The sequence below is a fragment of the Epinephelus fuscoguttatus genome, linkage group LG17, assembly GCF_011397635.1.
Source record: "Epinephelus fuscoguttatus linkage group LG17, E.fuscoguttatus.final_Chr_v1".
In the NCBI taxonomy this organism is placed as follows: Eukaryota; Metazoa; Chordata; class Actinopteri; order Perciformes; family Serranidae; genus Epinephelus; species Epinephelus fuscoguttatus.
This window is the reverse complement of record NC_064768.1, coordinates 15191688-15219553: the sequence shown is the minus strand read 5'-3', so window position 1 is coordinate 15219553 and position 27866 is coordinate 15191688. Positions and strand designations below refer to the sequence as shown.

General features: G+C 40.8%; 1 protein-coding gene across 3 annotated transcripts in view; it reads right to left on the bottom strand.

The window, feature by feature from the left end:
- myo1g (myosin IG) overlaps positions 1–27866 on the bottom strand; it is a 65032-nt gene that overhangs the window by 18796 nt on the left and 18370 nt on the right. For all 3 annotated transcript variants that reach the window (XM_049603226.1, XM_049603228.1, XM_049603227.1), the window contains 9 exons: positions 24088–24162; positions 23805–23937; positions 20773–20939; positions 19563–19770; positions 18732–18955; positions 17515–17659; positions 12263–12367; positions 11404–11517; positions 3545–3702 (listed from right to left, as the gene is read on the bottom strand). In XM_049603226.1, the coding sequence (XP_049459183.1) occupies positions 3545–3702; positions 11404–11517; positions 12263–12367; positions 17515–17659; positions 18732–18955; positions 19563–19770; positions 20773–20939; positions 23805–23937; positions 24088–24162 (1329 nt within the window). The remainder of the gene's footprint in view (positions 1–3544; positions 3703–11403; positions 11518–12262; positions 12368–17514; positions 17660–18731; positions 18956–19562; positions 19771–20772; positions 20940–23804; positions 23938–24087; positions 24163–27866) is intronic.

Here is a 27866-nt window from a genome sequence, read left to right as displayed (position 1 = left end):
TGTGCCAGCGGCAGGCTATTTTTAAAATCCAGCTCTCATGAGATTTGGAACAGATTTTAAAGGAGGACTACATAATATTCCAAGCATTAATATAGCAACAAACAATTATTTGCTATGTAAAGATATAGTAGAGTAATGGCATCCTGTGTAGAGAATAAAGTCATGCTCCCTCTGTGTGTGTTGTAATATGAGCTTCTCTGTTTTTGTTGTGATAGACGGTCTGGCCCAGTGTGCATGTCAGTGCATGCGAGTCCCTGTGTTTGTATCCCACTTGCTCGCTAATCACTGCTGTCTGCACTGCGCTCATACGTTGGTTGCTGCTAATATCAAGATGGCATTGTAGCAGAAGCATAGCACTCACCCTCCAGTTCTAACACCAGTTGCTCTGTCAGCACTGTTGTCACTGTTGTCACTGTTAGCTACTAGCCACCAGCTCAGCCACCATCTTAAGAGTTCATATCAGGCACATTGTATATAGAAGTACATATGTGTGTGGGCCTGTCTCGTTTCTACCCCTTTAATCTTCCACTTGATATTGAGTGCCTTCATTTGTGAGATAAACCTTGATGAGGGAAGTGAGAAATATTAGGGTAGAGATCTTCTCCTAAGAAATGGGACACCACTTTATGCAAATCGGCATGGCCGACATGCAGGCATACGTCACGCGGAGTAGCGATGCAATGACAATGACGGATCCAGCACTCGTGTTGTGGCGTGTGCTGTGTTTATTCTTCTCCGTCTCATGATCTTCTGATCGATTTTGTTCGGGTAAGTCAATTTGTTTAAATATTTTGACGCTGTGTTCAACCATACATAGGTAGGAGCCATTTTAAAGAACTGAACTGGCTTCCAGTTGAAGCGAGAGTCACTTTATCTAGGCTGTGTATGGTACATAAGATGATTTATGGTGCTGTCCCTGCTTTTTTAATAAATTATTTTCAACATGTTAGGGAAGTACATAGTATCTCTACAAGAGCCAGTGTTGCTGATGTGCGCTTGTATAAGTTTAACTCTCTTATCGGTAAGGGATCCTTTTCTTACATTGGGGCTTTTCAATGGAACGGCTTGGATTTGGTTATTAAATTAGCCTCCAATTTAAGACGGTTCAAATTTCTTACAAAAGCCTGGCTTTTGGAAAAGGTTCCTATGTGAAAATTGCCTCAGCTCTTGAAGACATATCTGTCTCAAATATGATTGTTCCCTTCGTTTCTTTATTGTGACCATGGTTGTGTATGTTTTTGTATGGTTTTATTGATGGAGCTTTAACCACCGCACACGTGGATTGCCACCTTGTATGTATGAGGACCACAATGGAAATAAGTCCTGGACTTTATTGTGTTTTTATCCTTGATTGTGTTAGCCAACGTGCATGGGTAATATGCAAATGCAAATATAAATTGCAAATTCACTGAAGTATGCCAGACCAGAGATGCAAGCCTACTCAGTTGAGTGGGCGGGGTCTATGGTCTGGAACCAGGCTAGAGTTGCTGATGAGTTAACGCTAGTCCAACCATCTGTTGTTTGTATAGCCTACATTCCGATTGTACAGTAACAAAATGTTTTCCAAAACTTGCCAAAGTTGCTGACTTCGCAAGGTGTTCTGAGAAATTTCATCTTCCACTTTGTTGAAAGTGTGGGTTGGGGCTCCCTTGGAATCTAGGGCGGGTTTTAAGTGTTGTAAACCACTTCCACTACCTCAGTTCTTTTTTGGGACACCACTAGCCTAAACGTGAACGCGCACAACCAAGTGCAAGTGGGTATTCCTAGGGGAAGTGTGGGTATTGGGACAGGCCCAAGGTGTGTTAAGTGACCATGAATGTGTGAATGTAAGCTATATTGATTTCAATATAGACTCTTAGAGGACAGGCCTTGAACTACAAAGATATCCAAATAAACATACTGAGATGCTTTAATTTGTAATCATATGACCTAAGTTTGTAATTTTGTATCATACGTAGTGGCTGAAAGCCTCAGAAACACCAAGTAAGTGGACCTTGTTTTCAAGAATGAATCTTTTCGAAGTCCGAACTATGAAGACATCCATAGTCTCAAACATATAAGCATAAGCACAATGAATTTTCACCAGACCAGCGCCACTGTGTGTTTGTAATTTTCCATCACTCATTGTAGTCCTGGCAGGATTTGGAGGATTTAATACTTTGGGAGACCCATCAGTGCAGACTGGGTGCTCTCTCAGCGGGCCCTACTTATAACAACACACCCACACTAACACATACACACACCCACACACACACGCACACACACACACCACTACCAAAACAGTCTGCTGTGTGTGAAAACTTGTGCCATTCAAATGAAGTCTGGCAGAGATGAATGGGGGTGGATGTGAATCAGGTTTATAAACAGCGATGACAAATCAGGTTCCGAGTGATAAATGTGATAAATGTCAGCGTGACTGATTCATTTCACAGCAGTTATTCAGAGTGGGGCGCAGACACCGACAACTACGACAGTGATAAATGCCAAGAGTATGATTTGCGTAATTGTTGTGCTGTATTAATAGACTTCGTCTCAGCCGGGGTCTTTGACCGTTAACTCTGAGGCTGCCGCCATGTTGTTTATTCGTGTGACACGGAGACACAGGAAGGCTGCATGTTTTCCCACCAAGCAATCACTTCACAATCACTAATTAATTTCTCCTCTCTGCTGAAAGTTTGCTAATGAGTGAAATCAGCTGCCATAGTTTTTGGTACTAATGAAAACCTGACAACAAACAAACAAATAAATGATCAGCATGAGTAAAAAAGTTCCAAACTAATTTGTTTTCTTTTTCTATAAAGGAAATATCTGCATGTTCCCATAGTACTTCTGAAACTTGATGAGCTGACCTGAAACAAATACAAAGCCAGCCCAAAACCTAAAACTTGTAACTAAACATTTTTGTAACACTTTCAGTGTGTTTCAAATTTGGATTTGTGACACATCAAATTGCTTCAACCTGATTATTTCTTGTTAAGAAGGAATCATTTTTGTTGTGGTTGAGCTTGAGACTGGATAGCACTTTCCAGTTTTCCTACCTTAATGGACAAAGCGCTTCCAACAATTGCCTCTCACTGACAAACTCACGTACCAATGGTGACGGAGCTACCATTCAAGACACTGGCCTGGCCACTGGGAGCAGTTTGTGGTTCAGTAACTTGCTCAGGGTCACATCAACATGTGGGTGCTGCAACTAATGGACAACCCGCTCTGTTAATAATGCTGACAGCTGTTTTCTCTGAATGCTCATGGTACCAAATTGTTGGGGAAAAATACTTGTGTCTTGGTCCAGATTGAGCTTTTGAAGAAACTAAACTTGGAATCTAGTATTCAGCTTTAGCATTTGTAGTTACATCATCCCAGGTGGGGAGCACTGAGGGACGTCTTTATAAACAGAAATCCTGAGTCACAGTGTGGAATGTCCCTGAAACTATGGAGCATCTCGGGCTTTTGAAGGCCGCATTACAAAGAAATTAAGAAGCCACAGGATGAAGTCAGTGAGGTTTTCCTGGTGAGGAAACACTGTCTGATTATGTGAACTGACCGTGTGAAGTGGTCCACCAATGCTCCCACCAGCTCGCCCACTCGGTCCTGGTTGGTGCACAGCTCCCCTCGCTGCAGACACAGCAGGACGTCATCCTGGGAGGTCGTGTGTAGCGCCACCATTTGGTCGACCCCGCTGGTCACACTCAGTCCTGTTAACTGTGGAGAGGAAACAAAATTACAAAGTGAGACACGGACACAACACCAACTCTGACTAAGATTGCGTCCACAGTAAAAGATGTACATGTGTTTGGAAAGTCACTGTTAAACAGCCTCCATTCTTTATGCAAGTAATAGAAAGAGTAAAACTGACATTTATATCTTGTTCTCTCTTGTTTTTGTGTTTGTTGACCTTTTTTTCTGTGTTGTTTCAGCAGGAACAATCAGTTTCTTCAAGCATTGTTGGTGACAGTTTTAAAATAATATCTGTTGAAGTGTTCAGACATGGCGGCTCTTACTGCTTGTACCTTTACTTTTCATACTTAAAGGACATTCTGCTAATAATATGTCTGTACTTCTGCTTAACTCTGAATGCAGTGAAGAGGAAAGTATTGTTTAAAAGTTGCATTGCTGCTTTTAGTTTAGTAGGAGAAGTGACTATAGGCTGACTGACAGATACGTAGTGTCACACTTGAGCACTGAAAATTCATTTGTGCAACAATGTCAGAGATTATCACATCAACATATAATACCTGTAAATTTAATACAGCACAGTACGGTATATCCTGGATCAAAAATCACTCCATGAATGAAGTCAGTGGATTATTTCTGCTCAGAGTATGAAGGGTGAGAGAAAATCTGCCTGCAGTGCACGTGTGCAGTGGGGGAAAGTCATGAGTTGTGACCCAGTTGGAATAATGTACAGATTTACTGAGCACAGTGGGGGAGGAAGTATTCAGATATTTCACTGGAGTAAAAGTAGCAACACTACAGTTTAAAAATACTTGATTACAGGTAAGTCCTACATTAATGATCTCACTTAAGTAAAAGCACAAGTTTTAGAGTCAAAGTATACTGAAAGTACCAAAAATAGAAGTTGTCATTATGCAGAATGACTTATTTCAGAATAATGTATATTATATTACTGGATTCTAATAATTCATACATTAATGTGTTCCTCACTTTATATATGAGAGAGAAACAGACAGAGAGAGTGAGGTGTGTCACAGATTTTAGAGATGGGAATGGGAGACGGAGTGGATTAAGCCTCTTATGGTCCCCAGCACACACAGGTTAATCCGGCAGGGACGACAGTGTGTCAAGGCCAAACTGTGGTACAACCTGTCTCTTCAGTGTTCAGCCAGTTATTGTATTTACAAAAAAATGTGATAAACAAACATAAATCTCAATTATTCCTTTAATTTTCTAATAAAATAATGTTACGGAAAAAATGTGTTCATGTTATATAAAGCTGTATATCTATGAATAATTATTTTCATTATTAATTAATTCAAGCCAACTGGTTTTTCAGAGTACAGGGTGACATCTTTAAGTAACAAACAAACAAAACAAAAAAATAATTACATAAAAAGGGAACCAAATAAAATCCTCACATTTGAGAATCTAAAACTGGCATTTTTTTTTTTTTTTGGATAAATTACTCATATAGCTGCAAAGTGGGAGCAACCACTGGATCTGAATGTGTTTTTCCCATAGACTGTATAAAAAAAAATGGACATAGCTTCTTTGACATCATCCATTGGTTTGTGGACTGCTGTTTTAAAGCCTTGAGTGTGGCCATTAAGGTGACCAAGAGGGTGGAGCTGTGGTGGGGCGAGTAGTGGATCTGACTCATAGACTGTAGCGACACCTTGCAGAGAGCCTGTCATTCAAAGTGGAACTGCTCTTAATTATGCGTAACTTTTTAAGCCTTCATTTATATAGAGCGTCACCCCCCTATAGTTGTCATGAGCTGTGCTGTGCATTTTAACATGGGTGGGGACTGACTGGTTTCTGCAGCCAGCCTCAAGTGGCCATTAGAGGAAATGCAGTTTTTGGCACCTCCATGTTGCCTTCATCTCTCAGCCCTGGTTGCTGCTTGGATTTTCTCCATTCTTTATTCCCATTTCAGTTTTTTATGTGAAAAAAATCCTCAATGTTGCTTACTACAATGTTGACTACTCAACTACTTCTTGGCAATAGTTGATGCAGCAATAATGAATGCCCTCAGACACCAGCTTTTCTCTCAGTAATCTCTGAAATAATGCAGTGAATAAAAGCAAAATGCAAAACACTTTGTTATTGCAGTTGGGAACAAAATGTTGCTGACTTTACCAAACATTGACCCAGACTCATAAAGTAAATTAGTTCATGCTGCAGATTGTATTTTTCAACAGTGTTGTTTTTTAGCCTCTGCCCACCATTAGTGGCACACGTCATTATGAGCTCTGTGACTAGACGTGTTAAACTGTGGTCGCAGTTAGCTGCTCACTTTACATGTCAGTGTACACGCTGACTTTTTATCAAAGAATCACACATTTTCTGATACAGTTGTTCATTTACTGCAAACAGATGAGTGAGTGATCTAACTATGAGTCACGTAACACTTTCTATGGGATAGATTTTTACTTCAGGCACCAGGGGCATGGAATAGCTCCTTCCTGCATGTGATCAATCAATTATCAAAATCAGGAAAACGTGTCACAGTTATGCACGTAGCTGATGTTTCATCATATTGTTCCATCAGTTTGTGACCTAAGCGACACTTTAGCCTTCAGTGGTCAGACTTTATGATTCTGTACCGAAGAGTCTGGCGACACAATGTGAGGACAGAGCTGCACTGCTTCTTCTCTGTTCTCTGTTTCTGACCTGGATAAGACTCATATCCTTCACTCTGAGCAGCAGAGCTTAATGGCATCAGCTATCTTTAGCTACTCCGCTGCTGCATAATGATGGTTTTTAACCCTCTGGCATGTTGAGTGCTCTTTCTCTCTGTCTCGCTCTCTATAACCACTGCTGGACGTCCAGCTGTGCTGACTCATTGTGTGTTATGTAGGTGTTGGTGGTCTTTACACAAACCCTCAGTAAAATTACACTGCACATACAGCGGAGAACAGATTTGTACCATCTGATCACTGTTTTACTTTAACATCCAGTCTAACCCTGTTTATCTGAAACTGCTGTTGTCACAAACAGCTGACAGAGAAATTATATTAAAATAACAGGAAGTGAGTCTCAGATGTTTCAATATGACAAAAAAAAATACCAAATGACAACTCAATATCATGAAGTCGACATCAGCACATGAATATTTCATAATGTAAAGTACCAGCGATAAGTTCACAAAAAGTCCCCAAAAATTCCTCCCACTGTAACAAATTGCAATTCTCTGTTTTTAACAGTGGAAACTATCACAGCATAAATCAAACTGTATCCTCTGCGTAAAAAACAGTACATGTTTTTATTAGCTTTAGCTTCAGTCCTTTAGCACCATAATGTGTATGTCGCCATTCCCATTCTTATTTTCTGCATATTTTTGCAGGGTTCTCATTTTAAAATCAGATAGAAACATGTAAAGATCAGCTACAGTGCCAGACAAAAGGAAATGACCAAAATACCAAAAATATTGCCCAGCTGGCCAACAATGTTGTTGATATTTGGTTGAACTTCTTTTGTGACGTCAGGTGACCAAATTCAATGTCAGGACATCTAATGCCAAAGTCAATTTGATGAAGAATACTGACGAGAGATGACGTTAATATGTTTCTGTTTTAAGTTGTGTTGTTAAGTAACCACAATCCAACGTCTTCCAAACATCTCATACCTAAATCATCTTGAGGTAGAATAGCAACCTTAGGTCATAATGTGAGGAGACCAAAACGCAATGTCTGCAAAACATCATAATGTTAGCATCCATGCGACGCGACATTCTAAGTCATTAGACATTTAAAATATCGTTAACCTTATTTTTCCAACCAAAATGTATCGTCTCTCCAGCGTACGAGTCCAACGTCTTTCTGATGTCATATTGACATCCGATGCCAGCTGGGTAAATGGGGCAATTATTTGTTTTTTTAAACAAAGTTATTTATCTACATATAAATCCTGAGCTAAAACTTGATGACTGACTTAAAGTCCCCTGCCTTTGCACTGTCTGCAAAATAACAAGTGGTGATGCCCAGGCAAAAGGCATTTCACTTAGTACAGTAAGCCCAATACTGTATGATAATTATGACCTAGATAGAATCCTGTGATATATCATGAAACTATCCACTTATTATGAAATAACAAAGAATAAATAAGTCAATTTGTAGGTTTTTAAAAACCTGCTTACTTTGATTGTCATTTGATGGTACATTACCGACTCACATCATTAGGACCAAATTGCTGTTTTTCCTAACCCTCAAAATTGCAAGTTGTAACACAAAACAGTAACTTCATGGTGGGGAAACAAAGAACCTTAAGTAAAGTTACAGGATTGTCTTGGTTTCTTCAGACCTTTCCATAGTTAAGGCAGTCTAAAATAAGAGACAGAGTTTTCAGCCAACTGACAGGGTTATCGTCAGGTAATTAGATACATGTAGCTGAGAAAATCTGTCTCCAACATATTTCAGCCAACAAAATTTTGATGATAAAAAGATTTTAAAAAGTTTCAATGGTGCTTATGTGCCATACAAAAGGCCCTCTACTTTTTGTCCGGCTGCTGTTAAACTCTTAATTCAAGTCCCTGCTATCTATACGTCTCCCCCCAACTTCCTGTTCAGAAACATCAAACTATGGAAAAAAAATCATGATCTCAAAGCTATTTCAAGGGAGCATCAAGATTAAATAAAGCTGTCATCTCCTCTCTCTTCACTTTTAGCCTGCCGTCCTTCAGAGCTGACGGCCCTGTGAGATTCCTGATCCAGTTTCTCACATCGGGCTGTGAAATGAGCCAGGTTCACTGTAGACGGCCGAAAACCTAAAGCTAAGTGTATATGTCACAGCATGATCACAGCCTCGCACACCAACCACAACACCTTACGTAAACCTACATATCTGCACACGTACTGACTGATCAACACACCCTCTCTAAAACAGGTCATAAGCCCCTTTGAGTCAGACAGAGACGGTGTTCTCTCACTTACTGATGGATGGCACTGACCCAGGTCAACCATGATAGAAGATGTGTGTGTGTGTGTGTGTGTGTGTGTGTGTGTGTGTGTGTGTGTGTGTGTGTGTGTGTTTGTGGAGTGAATAGAGGAAGTGCACAATTGAGAGGACAGAGTAAGAAATAAAGGACAGCTGGGATAAAGTACAAGAGGTCTGACCCACATTCCTGCTGGCTGTGAGGAAGTGGAGCGCTCCTTGGTTCTGTACTGTGTGCATCGGTGTCCTTGTTTATGTCTCAGTCTAAGGTTCTCTAAGTGTTTATTTTAGGAATAAGGTTAGAATAGGGTTTTGGTTAAAGAGGCACTCCACCAATTTCACACACCATAGATGGAGTTAGAGAGTACATGTTGTTAATGGAAAGCCCACGTTACAAATTGGAGGCATGAAGCCCTTTTCAAGCAAGAAGTTCCAGAGTAACTAATGTGGGGACTAAATGTTCCTCTTGCACATTCCTGATAGTGTTTTCACTGCATCTGAAGAACCGCAAAGATTATACAAATTAGATGGCTGATTAAAAAATGGCAGCGGCTTGTGAAGCACAATTTTTTCACATTAGTACACAACACAGTGATTCTGTTGTACAGTATGACTGATGTTTGAGTTGTGATTGATAAATAACTGAAAAGGAGAAGCGCCTGTCGCCACGGTAAATTATCTGCTGAGTATTTGGTTTATTTATTTTTGCTGTACAAAAACATATCCATCATGAAACTATCAGCAAATAAAGTTATAGTTCATTCAAAGACTGTAGTTTTGTCGACCACTGCTCTGCCTTTCTCTCGTTCACAAAAAGAGTCAATAAGCCAAAAACCAAAATCTGGCTTTAACGTTAATAAACATCAAAAAAATTAGGACAAGAGCACTTCCTTGTGAAGACTGAAGTCTGGAGTCTGGTGGGTTTGGCGATAGGGATTTCGGGACTGTTTCTCATTAAACAAAAAGGATCTTACTCTATAACAAAAGGTCTATCTGTGTAGAGCTATTTTCCATAATGTTGTCAGACACTAAGAATACTAATCTGACCAATTTCAAAAAATTGTTTGTCTCCATTTGTCACATAGACACAAAAACATGAAGGGTCCACAGGTTGAAGAATTCCAAAGTTACCCTTTAAAGCTCCTGAACATTTTGAAAGTACTTCCCCTGTCGGAGCAGGGACCTTTTGCCACCTGAAACTATCTTACAGGAACTAAATATAGTTCCCTGTTCCTGTGGTCAAAAGGCAGGTTCAGGTCCCAACTTCCTGAAAAGATTCTTGGGTCTCGTGGGACGGTTAATTCGGTGAAGACTGATTTTGAGCTGAGTTTGAAAGATGTGGTAGTTTATCAGGTAGGAAAAAAACTGCCACCACAGAAAGATGCTATGAGGGAAGTGTAAGATCCAGTGCTTTTTGGGGCTAACCTACATTAGAGACCAAATGTAAAAAATATTTTGGTATTTGCTGATTTAATTTTGATTATCCTTTTAATCATCTGTCTTTTTAAAGTTGAGTAAAAAATGCTAGTAGTGACGTTACCACCACGCTACTGGGAATGCAGTTAAATTAGTAATGTCACTACTGCCCAACACCGTAAAGTTCTTTTTCTTCTTCTTATCCGACCAAACTCTCATTGGTTGGACAGTCGCAGGTGTTAGTTTAATAAGGCCATGTGTCCACCACAGCGTTTCTTTTCCCAGCTGGAAATGGCAAATGTTGTTGTTCAGCACCTCTGTGACTGTTTGTCTTTATGGTATTTGTCCCACCCCTTCACCACTGATTGGACAGTTAGTGACAATGATGAGTGCAGAGCTTTACCCAAAGTTTAACATTTTCCAACTCTCATTTTTCATTGGAAAACGGACAAATAATCACAGAAGAAATTCAGTGTTGTATTTATGATTATGGATTTATTTTACTAAGTCTCCAAAAAGATGCGATCACACCAGAGCTAATGTTAGCTTGGATGGCTAACATTAGCTCTGGGCTAAAATTAGTAAGTCTTTCTCTCACATGCATATGGCAGTGTCCCCAGAGTTACCTTCTATAGTGTCCACTAGTATGTTAGATTTTTATCATCAGTCCTTTTCATTGTTTAGGAGTGAGATGGACTCGTGCAGGCAGCTCACGTGGAAAAACATTACCGTGCACAGTTTATTTTTGGATAACATCACATTGGAGATCACATTTATGTTTCACTTGAGGCATTCCACTTGCCTGAACAAAGAGTTAACTTGCCCTGGGCGAGTGTTAATGCCGAGCCCTGTGACAGGAACAAAATGCTTTGGTGGACAAACAACACTACCAGGTAGAATGCACTCAGTGCACTGTGGCTGATTGACTTAATCTAGAGATAATGTGCATTTTTTTTCCTCCATCAAACAATTGATTGGTTGAAGATTAGGTACAATTTCAGTTGACCATGATTTTTGTTTTTGTTTTTAATACAGTCCTACACTTTAGAAACCTTTTTTTGTCCTAAGACTACAAAAAACACAAGAAATTGCCACACCAGAACATGAGTGTCACCTAGTCCTCCACTGGAATGACCATGATGGGGATGTGACTCTATGTTTACACTGCTAGTTGACAAATTAATGTTGAGAAGGATAAACCACACTGCTCTCAGTGAATAAAGAAAGTGTAACCTTAATTCAGCACTGTGGGTTGTACGCTGCATGTGTTTTTAATAGTATTTAGAGGACTGAGGCGCTCAATAGCTTTAGATTAAGGCTGTGCAACAGTGCATGAATGTGTGAGAGTGTGCATGCATCTCCCGTGTGAGTACTTACAGTGTCTAAGGGAAGCCTCTTCAAAACCTTGTACTGTTTCTTTGGCTCTAATTTGTAGACGCACTTGTCTGTGATGAGCACGGCTCGGTCTGTGCTTTTGTTGAATCTGTTCACCTGAGAGAGCAGAGGGAGGAGAGAGAGGGAGAGAGAGAGAGAGAGAGAGAGAGAGGAAGATCTGTAGCATTTCTATTTTCTGTGAAGAGCCTTTTCTTGCCACTTGTAGGATCTTTTGGGTTATCACGACTCTCGATTCAAAGAGGTTTTCCTTGTGGAACGCACACAACAAAACAAAAAAGGCAAATTCAGATAAAAAGACAAAGGCTCTCGTGGGTCTGTCAGTGTTGGAGGTTGTTTTATTTCACTTTATCAAAGCCTGCATATCTTCAGAAGTACTTTGGCTAAAGCTGCACCCAGAATTTAGTGGAAGCCCTCTCTCTACAATCCCTGATAAGGAAAATATGGCCATTATTATCCACAGGGAGATGATAAGGGCAGGTTCATCATGAGGTGAAATAATAAGCAGGGCCTAACTGACTCCATTTAGTGAAATCACAACGAGCAAGCAAAGGAAATCTTAAAGGTTAGGAAAATTGTAGGAGAGAATTCATAGCTCAGTTCCTTTTGTGATTAATCCTCTGATCATTATTTCTTATCTCATTTCTGAGAGGGTTGTATTCACCACTGGAACACGAAAACTTGAAAGACGAGCCGACACAAAGAAAGAGAATGAGGGGGTGGAAAGGAGAACACAGCAAGTGAGAAAAACATCCCAAAGCTAAAAGGAAGCAACAAAAGAAAGAAACTCCTTGTATAAAACAGACATTTTCATTTCAGCGTGTTCTTTTCCCACATACTGTACCTTCCGACAGAAGCCAGAGAAGAGGACCTGACTGTACTCGTCTTTGTTCCTCAGCTCCTTGGAAGCACGCATGAAGCTGGAGCTGGTCTGAGGGCAGTCTCGCACCTGCACAAATGAAAGACCCCGTGTCATTTCCAAGAAGCCACCAGCCACAGTATATAGGAATGTGTCTCGTTGTGGGTTGTATAAAACTCTGGGTGACCTCTCCCAGCCCCTTTCAAGCCTTTTTTATCGCTTTAATTCCATAAGCAGCAGATCAAAAGCTTGTGGCCTTGGGCTGCTGTTACCAGACACGGTGTTTGACGTGCCATTAGAGAGGAAGCATGGCGGTTGATACTGGAGCTAAACTGCCTGATGAGAAATACAGTCGGGGGCTGCTAATCTAAAACCATGTCACCGTCTGCCTCCTATAGAGCCGTCACAATAATGTCTCCGCTGCTATGAGACAAAGTCTGCTTTGCATTCACTAAATGGGCATTCAGCAAAATTCTTATTAACATATTCAGTAGATGTAAGGATGTATGCATACTGAATTAACCAAAGCATGTGGCCAAAAGTATGTGGACATCTCTTGTCCTTGTGTTTCCATTACCAGGTTCAAGTTGTGTCAAATCAGGCCTGAGATAGACAATCTCTGAGGCCAAAGCGTGCCAAACAGGTTGCAGAGGCATCAATTGGGCTTTGTCATCATTTAAAAACACAAATACATAAACCATCAGAGGAATCCTGAATATGTCGTATACAGGTGGTGAAAAAATAATTTAATTCACCGTGCCGCTCAATGGCTACAGGCAGCTACCGGCAGCTTTTAAAATGGAATGTTTCCTTGCATGTTACTCAATGTGTGAGTTAATGTTGTGAATATGTTACCACCCATTAAAGGGAAACATCTGTGTTTATTAACCTGGACCCTATTTTCTCATGTTTTTGTGTCAAACTGATTAAAGGGAACAACAGTTTTTTGAATCACTCCAGTATTGAGAGAGACTGCTGCAGCAACAGAGGTGAAACAAGCTGCGGGCATTTGTTCACCGTCAATTTATGTCCACTAAAAGTGCCTGTTTTTGCCACTGACAGGCTCAGATTACTATAATTTTATGATAACATTATGGAAAGGATCCTACAGACAAATAAAATGTTTTGATGATCAGATCTGTTTGTTCTGGTGACCAAGTCTCACTCATGGAGAAGTCTTGTTTGAAATCTAGTAAGACGTATTTTTTTTCAGGAAAGGTGGGAACACTGGTGAGAGTTGGAGAGAGGAGTTTATGTTTATGTTTATTTAAGAAGGGACAGTGCTCATTAATTAACATGACCACTTAAGTCACGTAAATGTACCAGATTTAGCCATACAGGCTAATTTTCATCTGCAGTCCCTGGCAGGTTGATGGTATATACATACATATATATATATGAACAGGCATTAAAATAACGTACAGAAGTACGATAGCACAGTGCGGGGAAGACTTTACTGTGTTGGAGTACAGACAGTGTAGCTCAGTGTTATCTCAAATATTTTCAGTGTCTTGGCTGAGGTGATTTGAACAAACAGACCAGATTGGTGAAAGGTGTATAGAACATTTCATTTCTTTGTAGGATCCTTTCTAAAATAACAATGTGAGCCTGTCAGTGGCAAAAACAAGCATTTTTAATGGGCATAAATTGACGGTGCACAGTTGCCCATTGGTTTAATATTGCAGCCTGTTTCACTGCTTCAGCTGCAGCAGTCTTGCTCAGGCTAAATGTCAATTAGACAACTGACCATTTCAACTGATTTCATTGTCTCTCTTGCACAACACATGCTCCAGTGATGTCTGGATCTTAAAAAAAATCTTTAAATTTTTTTTAAATGAATTACAACAGGAACATACAAATTGCGACTATTCTATTTCCTCACTTGGAGCAAAAAAGTGGTGGAGTGTCATTCCAGGGTGCTCCAGCAGCACTACGCCCACAGTATGCTTCTGAGACACTGCAAGCAATCTAGTGGAGATGGGCATCTAGCATATGTTGGTGCAGTGCTGGGACCACAATAATACCAGCAACTAGGGCTGCCACGATTAGTCGACTAATCGATGACTAATTGACTATTAAAACAATCGGTGACTATTTTAGTAGTCGACTAATCAGTTTGAGTCATTTTTCATAGAAAAGTACTATAAAGTACCCCAAAATACTCTGATTGCAGCTTCTTACGTTCAGATATTGGCAGCTTTACACACTCTCCCGTGACAGTGAACTAAAACCCTTTGGCGTGAGTATGAAACAAGACATTAGATGACGAAATTTTGGGGTTTGGGTGAGACAGACCGACATTTTTCAATATTTTAACACATTTTTCAATGAAATGATTAGTCGACTAATCGAAGAAATAATCGACAGATTAATCGACAATGAAAATAATCATTAGTGGCAGCCCTACCAGAAGGCAGACAGAAAAATGTTCCACTGGTTCACAAGCACATCAGTAAAAGACACCTTCAAGCGTGTAGTCAGCTCCATAAAGTAATGTTTTTAAGAGTTGGGTAAGGATGCACTCAACCAGTCTGCACATCGATCCCCATCCAACACCTTTGGGCTGAACTTGTTACAGCAGAATGACCATGTTTCTGGAATCAATTAGATGTTTAAAAATGATACCACATATCTCGGATGTCTTAAGAAGAATTGGCTTTTGTTATTCTGATGGAAATATGCTGAAAAGGTGAGGCTTCCTCACGGAGCTCAGGATGGCACCCCACACACGAAGGTTATCATATAATTTAATCATAACGCACTTCTGGACTTTCCAAATTTTATTGGACTTTATCAATTTCTGATGATACAAAGAGTCTGGGAAATGCACATGCAGTGTTAGCAATGATTGTGGATGGGGGGGAAATGGATGTAAATAGCTATTCCAAGAAAGATCTCGGCTTTGATTTCTAAGATGAGCCTGAATTTGAAATAATGAAGTAAACTTCCTGAATCTTGTGATCTTGTTGAGCATTTTTGAGAAGACGTGACATACACTAATACGTCTAACTTTTCTTTTTACTGTCTGTACCTAAAGAATTGAACTAAAGTAACGTCAGTCACATACAAGTCATGATTCAGGCTGACTGCATGCCGGATTACATGCACTTATCTATAGGTCTTTGTGGAATTAACCACAATCTCGTGGAGCTGGAGCCCTGAAGGAGGGCAGCAAGTCACGGGCCGTCTGACAAACTAACGAGGGGAGTGACTCAGTCATGCTCACGCTCCCTGAAGGCGTCTTTCAAGCCTTCGGCCACCAAACAAGCCCAGATTAGCTGTTAAATGAGCCGACTGTGGGATTCATTAAAGAAGGGCTGTGTTCACAGGCACCATCCTTCTTTAGTCACACTGTGAGGCTCTGCGTCACATGCACCGTATACATTCACAACAGCAGATGCTGTGATCCAAAACACTGCTGCTTATTCAAATCTTGTTTACTGCGATGCATTCAAGTGAAAAAATCCAATGGATTTTCCCACTTATTTTCAGATAAGACAAAAGCATTTTGTTGTGTTGGTTTACAGTAAATGAGGTCCTCTTGTGGCGAGGACTGCTTAGAAAACACTTCTGGGAGAAAACACAAAACTTCTGTTGATTTTACATCAGAGTCCATGAGAGAAAAAACTATTAAAAATAGAAGATTAAACTACAAAGTGTCCGCACTGCACTGTGGGTTTATTATTTTGCTATCTTTTTGCCCAAGCTTCAAAGCAAACCAAATTTCCCACAACAATCACAAATGAAACTGTGGATGTGTTATGAAAGCTAAAAAGCTGCTTTACATCATTAATAATTTTAAAAATACCATCTTGTTAGGGGTATGTTTTTGTGGTGCATTTGAAAAGGGGGCACAGACATGTGGTCAATGATGAACAACAACAGAAAATAAGACCTGTTTAATTTTGGAAAAGTGGAAAAAGGACAAGTAACAGTACCAGCTTTTTTTCACAGCCATATTCATCATAGGGAACTTGCTCTGGTGACTTTAGTATTAAACTCTGGTCACGTGATAACGTGGTCATATATCAAGGAGATCATCTGTCCCAGGTCATGTGATGATGCCTGATAAGGTTCCATTTACTGAGGAGGGTCATGGGTTACAATCGAAAGCACCAGACGGCTTGGAGTCGTATATATTTATTGATTTTGTAAGGTTTTTTGTTTTCTCCACACCTTTTCTGCCTTCTTCCCAGTCAAGAATTATCGAGGCTGCATTGGCAACTACAAATGAAGCTCAGCGTAAGTTCAATCAGGAAGACTTTCTTTGCACTCATCCATTCACAATTCTCTCCCTCCCCCTCCCACTGCTTCCTCTAATCAGCTGACTATGGGTGTTCACTCTTCTAGTTATCCAATCAAGCTTTGCCACGATCTCTCTCAGCCAATCAGGATCCCACTGCAAAATTTAAAATCTGCTCTCTCTTCTGCTGCTGCCTCCACCCCGTTCACCTCCAGCCATCGTATCCAGAGTCCAGGACAAGCTCAACAAAGGCTCATTCCACTACTCATCAGCACTTCTCCATCTATTCTTTTTACTATTAAAAAACGACTCTCTCCTGATTGAAATGAAGGTTTTGGCAGCATTTTGGGTGCAGGGAGCTCATCTCGCTATGACATCATATCCAGGGGATAATGTCAGTAAATCTGAGTAAAATACAGAATAGCTTATCCTGTGACAAATGTGCCGCACGATACACAGACGTGAGGGGATCATTTCTAAATCACATGAGGTCCCCTGGTAATACTAGTCCTGTGCAGATAGGGCTCATGGCATACATAAATTAGAACTGAAACAATTGGCAGAGGAAGTTGATCTGCAAACATTTTGGACTGGTTAATCATGATTTGACATTTTTAAGCAGAAGTAACACAATTTCAGTGGTTGCAGCTCTTAAAATGTGACTTTTTGCTGGTTTTTGTGATGATAAACTTAATATATGCGGATTTTGAACTGCTGCTCAGAAAAAGCTGTTTTGAGCACATTAACCTAGGCTTTGGGAAACTATAATGAGCATTTTTCACTTTTACTACATTTAATTCATAATAAAAATGATGGGAGTTGCAAATAAATAAATGAGTAAAAGGGTGAGCTTTGAATACTTCTACACAGATATGTCTTCCCATGGTAAAGAATAAAACTTCAGTTTGTTTTATGTGCGAATAATCATGGACAACTTTCCCATGATGTGTGGTAAATTACAGATCTTTGTGTTTTGTTCATGTGCAGTTCTTACATTGGACAGGTAGTCCCTCTCCCAGGCTCTGCTGACTCCCCAGTCTTTCCTCTCTCCGCTCAAAGCAGTCAGAGCCGCAACTTTGGCTCGAACCTCCAGCATGTCAGACGGAGGGATGTTCTTCACAATCTGCCTCGCCCACCACCTGACAACAATGGATGGGAACAAGACAGCATGTCACGTGGGCGGAATAATACATCAAAAGGTGCAAGAGAAAACACATCCTTGTTGTTCCAAAACTCCCTCACTCACTCAGAAACTCATTCAAGTTATTTTACAGTCGCTGAGAATTTATGTTGAAATTTGGCAGAAATAATGATCAGTAATCAATCTTATTTCAATACAAATCAGTGTTTTAGAGCTAAATTAAAAGACCAACACCACTCTCATGTCGGTGTGTTCCTATGAAGCTGCAGCCAGCAGTGCTCACAACTTTAAAGTTTAAAGTTTCTTGTTTATTTCATCTGTACTATAACCAAAGTGTAAACAGCTCGCTGTGCATTTGAGGGCCATAATATGATGCATTTCCTGTCCAAGCACAGTGACGTGCTAGAGTCTCAAGACGTAGCTTCAGACAGAGCCAGAAGTTGCTTCCCTGTTTGAAGTTTTTATTCTAAGCTAAGCTAACTGGCGGCTGGCTGTAGTCTCAAACTATTCCTTTAAGGGGTTAAAGTTTCATTTTGTTTCCTTATTCAAAACAGATTTGTGATTATTGTCCAAAGTAAAATATGGTTATAAACTAAAGCCTGATTTATGGTAGGGCGCTCGACACTTGGATGAATGTTACACGCCAGAAATGACGTATGTTTGACAGTGTATCATCTCGTCCGTGTCCCACATTAGTTGGACCAAAACGTATTCACCTTGTAGCTCCCTTGTTTAGTTCCTTTTCTTGTGCTCACATTGTCTTCTCATTAGCAGTAAGTTTACAACCTCTTCCTTTTTCTATTAACCCACTGATTTCATCAAATCCCTCCATCATCAAAATGCAAAAGTAAACAAAGAAGCACACATTTAGATGCAAAATAAAATAGCTTTCAGAGGGACATATATATCGATTAGGATATTGGAGGATATCATCTGGTTACCATACATTGAAAACATCCCGCAGCTCTTTAATTTCTGTCGACGGCACTCATCATAAGTGTTGAGCTTCCCGCCATAAATCAGGCTATTTTACATAAATACTGATATTAATATGGGGTATGAGATCTTACCGGCGATGCAGCATGACTGTGTTGTTGTGAAACTGGAACAGAGCTGCAGGCGGGGTCGGCCACTCCACATTCTTTCCGTAGTCAGCCATGGTTCGCACATTAGCGAACCTCCTCTCCACCTCCCAGAAGTGGGCCTTCACCTTGTAGCGCTTATAGCAGCCCATAATGGTGTAGATGGCCCTCATTCTTCGGCACCTCATGCGAGCCAAAGCCCCGCGCCACACCTGGGAGTTTAAAAAAAAGAGGGATGTGTTAAAGACAGAAAGTAAGAGAGGGGAAACTAGAGAGTCCCACTGAGCTGAACTTGTGCTCCAGTTAAAGAACCAGACTTCTCCGCAGAGTCATCAAAGTAGGTCAGGGAACAGAGAAAGGAGCAGGGTGTTTCATTGAACGAGTGCAGTAATTGACTGTAATGTAACTGTGCTCTGGATCTCATTAATTATCCCAATTATTGTTACAGGAAATTAGGATTCAGGCTGGCAGATGAATTCCAGTCAAACATAACCAGGAGCCACATATTCATGAGGCTGAGGCAAACTCCAGTCTCAACTTTGAAACCCAGAGGCCTGGGTTTGAAACTGGAGAAGATAAAGTTGCGGGTGATTAACGGAGATCACATGATCCAAGCTGCGCCTGGCGTTAAATTAGGTCTCTGTGTCAAGTAACTGGACTGTCAGATCAATACATCCTTAGACACAGTACATGCACAACTTTAAAAACAGCTAAAGAGATGTGATGTTTCAAATCATGTTGAGGCTGTGGATGAATACTAAAAGTGCAGATGATGACGACACCGATGGCAAACAATGTAGTGATTCTAATATGGCTGACCTTCTGCAGGAAGAGCACCAGGATGGGAATGAGGGCGGCTCTCTCCTGCTCGAGAGTGTAGAGGGACCGCGGCGTTCTGACAAACAGCTTAGTGTGTCCGTACGCCACATCGTCCTGGAAACCATGCTGGTTTACGATGGCCTCCACAGCCTCTCTGTCCGAGGCCATCAGATGGTTCGGCCAGGTGTACTCGCACGTCATTTTATACCTGAAAGTTACAGAGGAAATCAGGGTTTACAGCATGGAGACAAGGGTGCAGCTCAGGACTTCTTTCTGTATTTACAAAAGTGAAATTGTTACTATAACTGGGTCGTTTTTTTAATTTACCTTTACCTTTTATTTTTATATGGAGGATGGAAAATGACTTAAGTATAAATAAATGAATGAATTAATGTGTAAATAAATACAAGAATTAATAAATATGTAAATAAATGCATAGATAAATGAACAAATAAATAAAGGTTGAAAAAATATGTAAAATAAATACTTAAATGCATAAATAAAAAAAGTTTAATTAAATAGGACATAAAAAATAAAAATCTTAAATGTATGTCCTTTAATACACCTACATGTATTTATTATCATTTTTTTAATTCATTTTTATTCACTGATTGATTTTTGTATTTATTTACTTATCTATTTACTCCTGTATTTTTGGTATACATTAATTTAATTTCTCATTATCTCTTTATTTCTAATTATTCCTGTATTTATTTATTTCATGTACTCATTTATTTTCATATTTATTTGTTTATTTATTTATTTTGATACTTATGTCATTTTTTCCCCCTCCATACTTTTAGCCAGTTTTTCTTTTTTTAAAGGGTCACTCCACCAATTTTACATGTTAAGGTGAATTTCTTAGTCAAAGGGACGTCTACTCAGCTTGTGACGCTGCGAGTTGTATAATGTCCTCTTTGGGTCTGGAGAAAATCTGTGAAGTTTATATTAAGACTGCATGCAGCATTGTTGTCCAATTTTAAATGTAACTTATTGTTAACTTTTAGGTTAACAGTTTTAAATAAAATTCCATCTTAGTAGCAAGGAACACTGGATAGTTTGGTACATTTTACACTGCTGTGTCACACTGAGCTGCTTAAGTAATACAAAAAGACACAAGTTTTTCTCAACTTCCTCAGACAGATATCTACAAAAAGATGAGCTGAAACACAGAGGAAGTCTTGCTTCATAGAGCCTCATATTCTCTTACCGCTGTAGGACACGAGCGTAATGCTGCCTGTAGGCAAAACCCGCTCTGCGCACCATCACATTCTCCATCAGGCCCAGGTAGGCCACCTGGTGCTGGCACCGGGCGTCATCAAACAACACCGGAGACTTCATCTCGTTGGGCTTTATGCAACGCACGTAGTAAGGCTCCTGAAAGACAGAAGAGATGTAGGTAACTCATCAGCTGACTTTGTTCCAGTGTTGTTGCTGCAGGACTGAGAAGTGAGATCATTTTATTTACTGTAAATTATTTTTCTGGTATCACATCATCGCATTGCTCTAACTGACTTGTGCATCAGTATACAGAAACATAGACAGTAATACTGCAAGAAATCAAAGGATGACATTAAACACAATAAAAGTACCACCGTAGCACGACACAACGTCGCTCCAACACTTGACATGATTCAGTGTTTGTATGATTGAGGCAATATTTTTTCATAACACTCTTGTTTTATCACCTGCACAAACTTTGATTTTTGTCATGTTTTAGTCATTGTTTTCATCACTGCTGTGTTCATCACTGTGCGAGTAAATAAACCATACTCAGCTTGTAAACGATGACAGAGCCCCAGCCAAGCTGCAAAACTGGCAATCTGAGTTCACTGACCTTAATCAGACTTGCAGAGTATTCCAACAGACGCTACAGTGAGCAGCTGAGCCTCATAACACATCCAGCACATCTACTTATTAACAGCACATTAAACTGCACATTTCAACTTTGAAGACGATAAAGCCTCCAGTGTGAAGCTACAGCCGGACGCGTGCACCTTGACAGGGATCTCTAAGGGACACGTTCATCCTGTCAAAGAACAGAGACTGCTGTGTTTTCACTCTCTGTCCATGAAAGATGAACAAGGCGGAACAAAGTGAACACTTTCTGCTCCCCGACACTGTCGTCCATCATATCAATGATGCATGTGCATGTGTGCCCCCTGTTTCAACCTAGCTGAGCAGAGATTCAAGAAAAGAGTCAGTTAATGGGGGCTGGGAGCAAATGGGGTGGGCAGAGTGGGCACAGGTGCTTCTGTTCGGCAGCTGAAGAAAACATCCGCTCTTCCAACGTGACCTGAAGGTTGCCAGGGGAGTTTCCTTTCATTTTACCTCAGCCACACCAAGACGAGATGCTACAACAGCCTGACAGCAGGCCGTCCCAAAATAACAGCAGGAAATGTCAGACTTCAGTCAGTGAGATGAGGCCAGGAGAGGTGAGCAGAACATTTTGTGGTCCAACACCACCTCCCCCTCACCACCCTATCAACTCCACACACACACAGCCAGACGGGATGAGGACAAGCGACCTACAAAAACTGTTACTCTCTGACACCAAAAAGAGCACATTGCTATGTATACATGTTCCTGCTGGACGGCTGCATACTGCCTCCAGCGCCATACTTTGTTATGCTTGGTGAAGAGCCGTCCTCCCAAAAGAGACATCGCACAGACACATTGGCAGCCTCAGAATAGCCTGTGACTCATACAGGCTTTACAGGGACCAGAGCAGGCAAACTGGTGCAGAGCATCTTCCGGATGACAACAGAGGAGTAAACTGGGGAAAAGATCTATGTTGGTGCTAAATACTCCAACATGAAAATATGATTACAAAATCAAACCTCCGGTGGCTTTGGTTTGACACCAATTCTGCCCTACAAACCCAAAACACAGTAACTACATATTTGGTCAAAACAGTGCTCTGACTTTTAGTCAGAGTCTGTCTTAGCGTATGAAAAATTGAACACAGTAATGTATCATTTAACTAACTAACATTTAACTGCAAAGCAGGGCTACAAATCAGGTCAAACAACAGTAAAGTGAGGCCAACTCAGCAAAACAAGACAGCTATCGCAAGTGTTAGCTAGCTAACAGGTGGAGATAGTCACAGTTAGCCAAAAGCTAAAATGAAATTTACTTATCTATTTACATCCAAATTTTTCCCAGCTCTTTTCTGTAATTGAAAAATATCTATTTGATGAATCCTCACTTTATTATTGTAATAAATGAGGCAGTAGCTAAATATAATTCTGATAGAAAAACCTTTGACCTTTGACCAGTGACAATCAAAATCTAATCAGTTCACACCTGAATTAACCCTCCGGAGTCGATGGACGCGCCAGTGCGTCCAAATCACATGACCGATTTAAGATGACATAGCAGCAAGACGCAGCTTCGCTGAGTCTCCGTTTCAAATTGTGTCGAAAGTGCGAACTTCAAACTATATACCATTTTTAAATTGTGTTGATAGGCCAAGTAAAACCAGACTTTTGATAAGCTATGCCCTGCTTTTTCCTGAATACTGTCATCACATTTGGTGCAGGAAGAAAAACAGGCTATTCTAAGGAAAGTGCTTGCAAGCAAAAAACACACATGACACCACCTTTCCTATTGGTGTTTTTTTAGTGTGATTTTAGGTCCAATGTAACTGTAAAGTCACACACGTGAGGTTGTGCTGAAAAGATGACACCAAACAAGGCAAGGTAAACAGTTTTTAAGGTGAAATTTAAAGGTATTCAAAAGTAGCCAAAAACGGCCAATTATACCCATGACCCCAGAGGGTTAAAGTGGATGTTTGCACCAAATTTGAGGAAATTCCCTCAAATCGTTCTTGAGATATATTCACAAAAATGGGATGTACATATCGCAGGCATGGAGGCATAAAAAGAGAGAGAGATTTCATTTTTTGTGAACTATAGATTGTAAATAATCAAAATCTTTATTTTCATTAACAGACACAACATATTGTTAATATTTTATGATGTTAGATTATTATCATGTACATTCTATGGCATCTTGACGACAGTACCACTTCTCTATTTGTTTTGCAGTTTTCAATCCAACCTAAAAACCTTTTCTCAAAACTTACTGCTCTCTGCCTTTGCACCGCTGCTTGGCTTTACTTCATATGTGTCAGAATTGGGTATCTTTAATCTGTCTAAAAACTGCAAACGCCAGCCACAGCTTCCTCCAGGGGTTAACGGGAAAGGAACAGGAAGACATTTTTAAGCTGAAACCACTGACCTTGCAGCTCAGTTTATCCACCAAGGCCACAATGGAGTTCTTGAAGAGGGTGGCTGCAGTCAGAGGTCGCTTGGTGACCTCTGTGATACTCAGCTGACCATCTGGCCACATCTCCTTCAGGACTGGGTTGGCACTATGAGAAAGAGAAGGGAGCAGGAAAAGGGGGGCAGAGAGTGAAGAGAGGGTGTCAGTAACTGGGCTAGCAGAGGAGTGATGTGCATGAAACTCATTTATACACTTAACCCAGTTACTGAACTGTCAAGAGCATCATGATGTTTGGCACCTGTTGTACATGAGACGCTTGAAATCTTGGAAAAGCAGGTCCTTGTTTTTGTCCAGAAAGCCTTCGACAGAGTATCTGTAATAGATGTAGAAGCAGAAGGTGAGAATAATCGAGAGTAATTGTAAAACAAAGTGGCTCAAAAGAAGGAGCACTTAGAGTGAGGAGGTATGTCAGAAAAATAATTTAAATGACAAGAAAGTAACACAATTTAAACAGTAAGCATCTGCCACTAAAAGGGTCACGATCACTACCCATTTAACAGACTCCATTCTCTGCTCCAAATGATTCACGGCCTTCAGGCTAGAAGATTAGAACAACAGTCATGCCGCTCAGACGATTTACAAATTAGGAACATGGTCAGATTCCCCCCACGGCTCACGTTTTGGAGAAGAGAAAAAAAAAACTGTCTACAAACTAATCTGTCTGCCTGTTTTTAAACTGCTCAGTTGGTTCTGTTGAGGCATCAGCGGGAGGTCACGGGCGCACTGTGCGGCACGGTTACATAAGCCGTCCAGCCTCGGGGTGAGAGCCTGCTGTAGTGTAAGTGTTGCCTCACATGAACCTCTCCCTCTCCTCTTTCATTTACAGTGTCACAAAAACTTACACAGTGTGGATGATTCGCTTAAAAAAAGCACACTGCATTTAAAAGCCTGCTTAGGTCTCAAGTATTATCAGATAAATGTACTTAAAAGGTCAAAAAAGTACCAGTTCCACAGAAAATGGCCACTGTGGGTAATGTATTATCTTATATTTCTATAGTTTTACTTTCTCAGACAGTTATTAACTAAAACCATGTAAGACACTGAGAGAGGGACTCACTCTCATAAGGTCACACGCCAGTGATTTGGAAATCACTGGCTGACAATCATAGACTGTACATAGTAATGGATGGAGCTACCATGACATCACCCACTGGTTTGTGGACTGCCATTTTAAAGCCTTAAGTTTGGCCACAAGTGACCTCCACCCCTCACTCTGTGAAGGAGTGAGGGGTGGAGCTGACTGAGAAGCCGAGGACACTAGCCACAGACAGCCTGTCACTCAAGTGGCCTCGCCCTTAAATATGAATAACATTAAGCCTCGATAAAATGTAAACAGGTGAGTTATATAAAAATTCATCCCCCTACAGTTGTCCTTTAACATTGGCATGATACGCAGCAGGTTGCCCTGCGTCAGAGGGAAACGCAGTGGGACAAGGACGAAAGTTAAGTCCGCAAAAGTCCAAGTAGGGCAGGTGGGAGTGGTGGTGGATGGGTTCAACAAACACCGACTTTCACCCAAGAGAGCGGTGTTCGCATCCTGTAAGATTCTAAAGCCAGACTTTTCCTAAACCTAACCATGTGTTTGACGTAGTTCGTTATTTTGAAAGAGACTGTATGTAAACGTTAAATTTCCTGTGAAAACAGAAGTGTATCTTGAGAGAAGACAATGCATGCAACAGGCAAAACTTGGCACAGCGTCCCAGAACGTCAACAACCAACGCACCTTGCACGTTGTATGTGGACGTGGAAAGTCCATGACAATGTGTGACGATGTCGGCGTGAGAACGTGTTGATACATGAGTGGTGGAGGAAGTATTCAGATCCTTCACCTAAAGTTCTAGTGTTTAGGGTCAGAATTGAAATATAATATTGCTAACTTAATTGTTTTATTAGTTTACAATCACCTGAAATAAGAATCGTTGTGCTTTTGTTGCCTTAGATGAGCAGTTTCTACCTACATACAGAGCGTTAACATCAATGTACAGAGCTGGTCCTTTTCCATAGCCTGGTTCCAGACCATAGACCCCGCCCACTCAACTGAGTAGGCTTGCATTACTGGTCTGGCATACTTCAATGAATTTGCGATTTATCTCGTCCAAACGATGGACGGACCAATGAACGCCGGGGGTGGGGGCGGGTCTAGCGATTAGCCAATCAGCGCCACGCTGATGTCAAGCTGTACGCCGGTGGGTAACTGGTGAGGATAACAACAATGGCGACCGCTACAGATCCCACAGACCACATTAACGATGCTATCGAGGTATTTCGCCACTACTCGCGTTAATGGAGGACCAAATTAAGGAAGCTGCTAAACTGGATTTAACGGCGATGCAGCTGGGCGTGCACGACGACGGAGACATTTTAAACAGGCAATGCTCGCTTGTTTTCAGCACCCTCGAGGCATGGATACTAATGACGTCAGATTCTGGGTGAGTCGTTGATCTCTACTGATTGGTTAGGGAAAAAATCAAATTCCCTCCCCCTTGTAAATCGCCTTCAGTGGAGGCAATGTCAGACTGAAGGTTCTGGGAGCTTCAGTCTGACACTCAGGCTACCTTTTCCACGGAGTCCACCATGCTTCTACAGTAGCCCTGCACAAGCCAAAGCTAAACACACTAGATAGGACCATCTGTATTTTCACGACAGCCTCTGTAGTTCTCCTATACACCTGACACACAAGAGGGGTCTCAAGAGGTTGCTATCTGCAACCTCACCAGCAGATGCCACTAAATCCTGCACAATGGACCTTCAAGTAAAGTACCAATGGTATAGTACCAATGTAGAAAAATCCATTTCAAGTAAAAGACCTGCATAAGAAATTCTACTATGCAGACAAAATGTACTTAAGTATTACATTAAAAGTACTTGTTCTGTCCCTGTGACATATATTACTATATATGACATTAATTGTTGTTGATTAATTGTTAATGATGCATCAGTGTGTAATAGTGATGGGCAAAGCAGTTCTTCAGATGTTACTGAATCACTAGAATCAGTTCATTAAAAAGATTCGTTCACCAAATCGTTAAGTGCTTGGCGGGAGGAGCCCTGACTGTGTACTGCCTAGTCCGACTCACTGAACTGATACACAGCTGAGCTGCTGCTGCGTCTGCCCTGCACTGGTGAGTCTCATTACTGGCCAGCCTAACGTTTTAAGTTTGTTTATCTGGAAACTAAGTCTGTTAAAACAATGGGGAGGTGTGTGATTGTGTTCATGTGGCTTGACTCCTGGCTACATTAGCCGTTAGCTTGGAGAAAACGGTCTGTATGAAAGTGTATCGCTGAGAAGAAATGATTTGAATCACTCAGGGATCGGGGTTACGTCGTTCACTGAGTGATTCATTCACCGAGTGATTTGTTCACCGAGTGATTCATCACGTGGTAGGCAGTCCCTCCCTGCACCCTGGCTGCCTCACGACTCGTGAGTGATTCATCGTTTGCATGGACCGAATTGGCAGTTCCACTCCCAGCCTGCACGCTTGCTGCTGAGCTCAACTGAACTGAGGAATGAACGAATCAGTTCCGGAAGTGATTTAGTTCAGTACGTTCACTCAACAGATTCGTTCTTTTGAAAGATTCGTTCGCGAACGACACAACACTAGTACTGTAAGTAGCATAGTTACTGTTGCAGCTGGTAAAGATGGAGCTAGTTTTAATACTAGCTTTAACAGCTTTATATACAACCTAGGGGTTATGCTCCTTCCAAAAGGTCACAGAATAAATGTAGGAGGCAATAAGATGATTAATAAGAAAAAAACATGCATTTTATGTGCTTTTTGGGGAAATAAATCATTTTACCGCTTTATTTAAATAAGATAATGTGTGAATTTTAGAGTGGAAATCACTCTTTGGTGGAACTGCTTGCAACTCAGAGAGGTCATGAGCCAAAAGGTTGGAAAACACTGGCTTAAACTGCATTTATATTATATTTTTTATGTAAAATCTAAATCCACAACATGCCTATAGCTGTCAGCTAAATGCAGTGAAGTAATAATTGTACCATGATACACTCATTGT